The following is a 7,920-nucleotide window of genomic DNA, read 5'->3' as shown; positions in this document are numbered from 1 at the left end:
GATCTACATGTGACCTCTGTCCTGAGGGACGGACAACAGAAAAGTGGGTGAAGGGAGACGTCGGACAGGACAAGGTATAACAAAATAATAATTTATAAATTATCAAGGGCTCATGAAGGAGGGGGGAGCGGAAAGGGAGGGGAAAGAAAGAGGACCTGATGCCAGGGGCTTAAGTGGAGAACAAATGTTTTAAGAATGATGAGGGTAATGAATGTACAAATAAGCTTTACACAATTGATGTATGTGTGTATGGGTTGTGATAAGAGATGTATGAGCCCCTAATAAAACTATTGAAAAAAAAGAACTAAAGGGAAAAATTCAAACCTGGAATTGTAACATGGAATAATTCCATAGGTAAAATACTGAATGATGCAGGAAGCATCAAAGGAAGATGTAATAAATAGTCACTGTACCAAAAATAATAAGTCAACACTCGCCATTTCAAGAGGTAGCATATGATCAAGAACCATTGGTACTGAAGGAAGAAGTCAAGCTGCACTGAAGGTATTAGCCAAAAACAAAGCTCCAGGAACTGATATAATACCAACTGAAATGTTTCAACCATCCGACGAAGGACTAGAAGCACGGATCTATGCCAGGAAATTTGGAAGACATTTACTTGGCACACTGACTAGAAGAGTGTGTCCATTCCAATAAAAAGTGACCCAACAAAATGCTCAAATTATAGAATAATATCACTAATATCACATGCTGGTAAAACTTTACTGATTATCATTCAACAATGGTTGCAGTAGTACATTGATATAGTACATTGACAGGGAGCTGCCAGAGGGTCAAGCCTGATTCAGGATTCAGAACAGGATGTGGAATAAGGGATATTATTGCTGATGTCAGCTGGATCTTGGCTCAAAGCAGAGAATACTAAAAAGATGTTTACTTGGGCTTTATTGACTATGTGATGGCATTCAACTATGTGGACCACAACTAAGTACGGCTAGCCTTGAGAATAATGGGAATTACAGAACACTTCATTGTGCTCATGCAAAACCTGTACAGGAATCAAGAGGCAGTTGTGCGAACAGAACAAGGGAATACTATATAATTCAAAATCAAGAAAAGTGTGTTTGAATCCTCTCAGCACACTTATTTAATCTATATGCTGAGCAAATCATCAGAGAAGCTGGATTATATGGAGAAGAATGTGATATCAGGATTGGAAGAAGGCTTATTAACAACCTGCGATATGCAGGTGACACAGCTCGCCTGCTGACAGTGAGGCGGACTTGCAGCACTTGCTGGTGAAGACAGAGGACAGCAGTCTTCAGGATGGACTACAACTCAGTGTAAAGCAAACCCAAATCCTCACCGCTGGCCCAATAGATAACACCGTGATAAACAGAGAAGACTGAAGTTTTAGGATTTCACCTTGCTTAGATCCACAATCAAAGTTTGGGAAGCAGCAGTTCAGAGACCAAAGGATGCATTGTAATGGGTAAATCCGCTGCACAAGACCTCTTCATGATGGTGAAAAACAGGGATGTCACTCTGAGGACTCTAGTGAGCCTGACCCGCGCCATGGTATTTCCAATGGCCTCATATGCATGTGAAGCTGGACACTGAATGAGGGAGACCAGATAAGAATCAATGCATCTGAATTACGGAGGAGAAGAGTAATGAGAGCACCATTGAAGGCCAAGAGAGCACATAGATCTGCCTTAGAAAAAGGCCAGCCAGACGCGCCTTAGAAATGAGGATGGCGAGACTTGTCTCGCATACGTTGGACACACTAGCAAGAGAGGCCAATCCCTGAAAGGGACATCATGCTTGGTAAAGTAGAGGGGCAGTGATAAAGAAGACCCTTGGCAAGATAAAGTGACACAATGGCCGCCAACAATGGGCTCAAACATAACAATTTTGTGGATGGCACCCAAAAAGATCGTTTCTCTGTTTGTTGTATGTGGGATCTCTGTGAGTTAGAATCAACTGGATGGCAGCTAACAGTAACAACTGCCAAATCATGGAGAATCCTGGTACAGCCAAGTGGACACTAGTCATCTAAGCAAAAGCTGTTTCAATAAAGGGAAAGAGGCAGAAGGTTTCTGACAATATTAAAAAACACACATCTTCATTAAAAAAAAAAGTCTCCCGTTTGACTTTCCATTTAAAAATATTCTTTTATCTGAATGTAAAATTTTATTCGTCTATGTTATTACAGTCAGTGACAATCCCGCCAGAGAGAATTCAGGCATTTCATCAAACATTTAAACATATGCTTTTAAGTGCTTCTTGGTAGAGAATTAACTATTACTTACACAGCCATCATGAACATTCAGGGTTGCTTCAAGTTTTAATCTTTGGATAAATTCTCTTCTTCCTGTGCAAAAATAAAGAGTTAAATAAATTAACTGTTGAGAAAAAATATAAAGGAGAAAAGGAAATTCAAAGGAAAAAGGACCATTCAATAAATGGTGCTGAAACAACTAGATAACCACATTTAAAAGCACGAACCTAGACAGACCTCACATCTTTCTCAAAAAAATCACTCAAATGAGTCATAGAAACCTAAGTGTTAGATAAAACTACACAGCTTCTACCCTGAATAGCCAGAGCAATACAGAAGCAAACCAATCAGGGAAGGAGGTCTCACACTTTCTAACCCAATTAGATAAAACTACACAGCTTCTACCCTGAATAGCCAGAGCAATACAGAAGCAAACCAATCAGGGAAGGAGGTCTCACACTTTCTAACCCAAAACAAATGACAGGCACACCTAACTTCAGAGTTCTTTTGCTTTTCTGGCTGCTTTATGCTTTACAAATACTATATCTATATTTTTAAACAATGGCAGGTTTGTGGTAAACCTGTCCAGTGAGTATACAGGCATCACTTTTCCCCAACAGCATATGTTTATTGCTGTCTCTGTGCCACATACATTTTGGTAATTCTCACAATATTTCAAATTTTTCTGCACACTATTTCCACACTTCACAGACTACAGTACAGTGTACACATAACTTCCGTACACATTGGGAAACCACAAAGTTCATGTTACTCGCTTTATCGCAATACCTGCTTTACTGCAGTTGCCTGAAACTAAACACATAATATCTAAAACAGCGGTTCTCAATCTGTAGGTCGCAACCTCTTTGGGGGGTCGAACGACCCTTTCACAGGTGTTACCTAATTCATAACAGTAGCAAAATTACAGCTATGAAGTAGCAATGAAAATAATTTTATGGTTGGGGGGCCACCCAACATGAGGAACTGTATTAAAGGGTCGTGGCATTAGGAAGGTTGAGAACCACTGATAAAAAGTATACCTAAGGAGAATATTGTTACTGAGGTCAGATAGATCTTGGTTGAGAATACCAGAAAGACGCTTCCTGGTGCTTCAATGACTACGCAAAGGCACTGGACTGCATTGCTGGCTGGAATCTAAGAAGATCTGAAGTACCTACTGAGGAAGACCAGACTGTAGCCTTTAGTATGTATTCTAACTCAGTGTAAGAAAATTAAAATCCTCACAACTGGACCAGTAGACAACATCATACCAAATGAAACAAAGATTGGCGGTGCCAAGGATTTTACTCTGCATGGATCCATAGTCAGTGCTCAAGGAAGCAGAGGTCAAGAAGTCAAGCAACATATCACACTGAGAAAATCTGCTGCAAAAGATCTCTTTTCAAGTTGTTAGAGAGCAAAGATGTTACAATGAGCATGAAGGTGTGCCTGACCCAAACCTGGTACTTTCGATCTTCTCATGTGCATGCAAAAGTTAGGCAATGAAGACAGAAGACCAGAGAAGCATCAATGCATTTAAGTTATGGTGACGGAGAAGAATACTAAACACGTATCACAGCAACTAAATCTGTTTTGGAAGTACAGCTGGATTGTTCCTTGAAAACAACAATTGTGAGACTTTCATGTACTTTGGACATATTATCTATCGGAAGGGACCACTTCCCAGAATAGGTCCTATTTAGTAAGGTTGGTGGTCAGTCAAAAGGAGGAAGACAGATTGAGACAGTAACTGCAACAATGCGCTCAAACAACGACAACATAACATTGTGAGCCGGTGCGGAACAAGGAAGGCGGTGATTCCCTCTGTTGTAGGGAGGGGCCATGAGTTGGAATTAACAACATTAACAATATGTGTAAGATTCCCCCCCCCAAAATTCATCATTCTTTGGACAACTGATTTCTAACAAAGGACCAATGTATTTTCAGTGGGGAAGGAACTGTCTTCAACAAAAGGTTAACTACATATGGAATGCAGAGCCCTGGCGGAGCTGTTAACCACAAGGTCAGCAGTGCAAACCCGTCAGACACTCTGAGAAAAATGAGGCTTTCGGCTCAGGTAAAGATTTAAACCCTAGAAAGTCAAAGGGGGCAGTTCTACTCCAGCCTACAAGGGCACCATGAGTTGGAATTTTTTCGGTGGCAGTTTTGAGTGACTTGCAGTAAAATGAAACATGAGCCACAGCTCATGTCACACTATACACAAAAGCAAATTCAAAACTGTTTAAAGGTCTAAATGTTAAGATAAAATCATAAAGTTCTTGGAAGAAAACTAGAAGCATAACTATGGGGCCTATTTTTTTTTTAAAATGACAGCCCACTGCTACTGAGTCAATTCCGACTCACAACTTTCTAACACGGATAGAACTGCTCCATAAATTTCCAAGGCTGTAAATCTTTATGGCATTACTTCATGCTATGTAAATACGACTATCAAGAAAACTACTAAAAAAAAAGAAAGAAATCCAACTTGACCTATGGTTACCATGGGTGAAGGAGAAAGTTTTTGCTTGGCGGGCATTGAGTTTATGTTAATGGTGGTGGAATAATTTGAAAAGGGTATCAATAATGGTTGTGCAACATGAAGTGTATAATCAATAGCATGTATACATGTAGAAGTTGTTGAACTGGAGAATGTTTTGTTGTGTATATTTTTGCCACAATTAAAAGATAATAACTACATAATAACAATGAGTACAAAGAAGAAAAAATGTTTTAGAATTGATTGTGGTGACAATTGTACAATTCTTCTTTATATGACAGAATTATTGGATTGTATGATATGTGGATGAAGTGCCAATAAAACTGTTCAAAAAAGATGTTTGCAACCTTTAGCAACTAAAAACAAATAAAGCAAGCAAACAAAAACCCCACAGCCATCAAGGTGATTCTAACTCAGAGACTGGCATACAGCTTCCAAGGTTGCAATTCGTACAGCAGCAGGCTGTCACATCTTCCTCCCACACAGTGAGTGGACTGAGTGGCTGATGGGTTCAAACTGCCTGCCATTCAGTTAGCAGGTGACTTAGCCTCGGTATCACCTGGGCTCCTTCTGTATCCATCAAGTTGATGCTGACTCATAGTGACCCTCCCTCAGCTGTGATGCTTTCTGGGAGGAGCAAGTGGCAGGTTTACAGTGCTAATCTGTGGTTGTCAGCCCAATGCCTACCCAAAAGCACTACCAGTGCTCTTCTTTAGCCATTATCCAAAAAACTCAATGTCGTGCAGTCAATGGTGACTCAGAATTGCAGATCATAAAGACAAGATATCATGTCACCCCTGCTAAAATGATGATAATTTTCAAAAACCAAAAACTAGAACGCTTAACCACTACTGGTGGAGCTGTAAAATGGTACAACCACTAAAAAAAATGGCGTGGCGCTTACTCAACTAACGATTTTATAAATCAGTAATCAGACCAAAACAAATCATCAAATACACTGCTATCGCGTCAACTAACAGTGACCTTACAGGGCAGGGCAAAACTGCACCTTAGGGTTCCGAGACTCAATATGGGCACAATCAGTCTCATTTTCTCTTGAGGAATGACTGACTGGTCTGAACCATGGACCTTGTAGTTAGTTCAACACCCAATCCACTGCGTCACTCATAAGTACACCCTCCAGACTTAATCGAAGTGACCTAAACAGAGAGACAGACAGAAGCCTATGATTATCAAAAATAATTATAAATTCAAGAATGTTTTTGCTTGTTTCTTTGTTTTTATGTTAAACAGCAGCCTACAGATTGGGAAAAAAGTTTGGGGGAATGATATATCTGATAAAATGAAAATATATTATTATAGAAAACACACAATTTCTAGAAAATATATGAAAAAATCTAAGTGACCATGGGTTTGACAATGATACAACACCAAGAATATAATCCATAAAGGCAAACACTCTGAAGCTGAGTGTATTTAAACCCACTTGTCAGTTAGTAGCTAAGCATTAACCATTTGCTCCACCCCGGAACTCTTACATATTTGCTCGAATGGTTGAAACTCAAAACAGGCTGATGGTTTTGGGGATTCTCTGTTCCTACTTCTAAGATGACTTTCTTTGATACCCAGCAGAATGGTAAAACCGGCCAATCCCCAAGTTAGTCTTCTATACCTTATCTGCATGCTCCCACGCATTTGGTGGACATCACAAAGACCATGGCTTGGAAGAACCATACCCAGTCATTTCACTTCACCACAGGTAAATAAATACATGGCATTAGGCATTTGTCAAACTCATGGGAGTCTACAACACAAAGGGTGAACCCGAAGGTAAACTATGTTGTTAGCTGTTGTTAAATCAGCCTAGTCCCATGGTAACAACTTGTTCCTATGCCAGCCGAATCACTGTGGATAAGATCACTGTGAGGGACTTTCATTGATTTTTGTTAGGAGATTACCAGGCCTTTCTTCTCAAGTTTTTCTTAAGCTGGAAGTTCTGCTGAAATCTATTCAACATCAAAGCAAAGTATAATTTATCGCTGACAGCTAGATGGTGGCTACATAAAGTGCACTGGCCAGGAACCAGACGCAGGTATCCCACAAGGAAGGCAAATATACTACCACTGAACCTGTGGACTTTAGGACCAGGTAGAAACTGCCCTTGTGAGTTTCCAAGGCTGGACATCTTTATATAAAGGAGCAGAATGCCTCATCTTTCTACTCCCATAGTCACTCTGATTCAGAATCAACCCAACGACAGTGAGACACAATGGACTTCAGTTAATAATAAATATCGATTCTAAAAAATGTACCAAAGGAATCCAAGAGTTAATAGGAGAAATAATATATAGAGAGGTGCAGGTATATGGAAAAGTTGTACTTTCTGAATAATTTTTCTATCAATCTAATACTGCTCTAAAAAAAAAATCATTGAACATTTTCTATCTGAAGAGCCCAGAATCTGCCATGAGGAAGATACAAGCTCTAATTTCAGCTCCACTATTTATAAACCGGTCAAACGAACCTCCTTCTAAGCCCTGTTGTTGTGTGCAACTGAATAGATTTCAACTCATAGTGGCAGTAGAGGACAGGGCAGAACTGCCCCATCGGGTTTCCTAGCCTGTCATCTTTGTGGGAGCAGGTCACCAGGTCCTTCCTCCAATTGTGCTGCTAGTGGGTTCAATTGCCAACCTATTGGTTGGTACTTGAAAGCTTAGCTGTTGAGCCACCAGGGATCCTTCTCTGGCTGTTGCAAAGAGTCAATGATTCAAGGACCAGAAAAGACTTACCACAGTGTCTAGACCACAGGAACACTCATAGTCCCCCATCAACCCCTTTAATACATATAGAATGAGTGCTTACTCTGTTCCCATGTAATGTTCTCACAGGTAAAAATACATTTTTAACACAAAACAGGAAAAAAAAAGTCTCAAGTCCTCAGTAAGAGAAGAAATATAATAAATTATTGTCGGTTGACCAAAGTGTTATATGAAAAATTACAGTAGCCAACTAAAAAGGAAGGGGGGGGGAAGGTAGCGGGAGAACAGGGCACTAACCCCCCAAGGGGAGGGTAGTGTTTATATCTCCACAGGGAAAGAGGGACCAGACCTCAACCCAGTGCCCCAAGTTGTGAATACAACATACCAGCAGGAAGCAGGGAACCAGTAGAGGTCTCAATGGCTGGCCCCAATCCCAACTACATGGACTGCCACCCCTC

General features: G+C 40.3%; 1 protein-coding gene across 1 annotated transcript in view; it reads right to left on the bottom strand.

Moving 5' to 3' along the window:
• Positions 1-7,920, bottom strand: part of DCAF6 (DDB1 and CUL4 associated factor 6) — a 134,646-nt gene that overhangs the window by 103,353 nt on the left and 23,373 nt on the right. Inside the window, exon 2 of the mRNA XM_004706846.2 lies at positions 2,274-2,335. Coding sequence (XP_004706903.1) covers positions 2,274-2,335 — 62 coding nt within the window. The remainder of the gene's footprint in view (positions 1-2,273; positions 2,336-7,920) is intronic.

Source organism: Echinops telfairi, unplaced genomic scaffold, assembly GCF_000313985.2.
Source record: "Echinops telfairi isolate 266 unplaced genomic scaffold, ASM31398v2 ScPeMD7_7424;HRSCAF=8462, whole genome shotgun sequence".
Classification (NCBI taxonomy): Eukaryota; Metazoa; Chordata; class Mammalia; order Afrosoricida; family Tenrecidae; genus Echinops; species Echinops telfairi.
The sequence above is the reverse complement of the archived record's forward strand: the minus strand, read 5'-3'. Positions and strand labels throughout refer to the sequence as shown.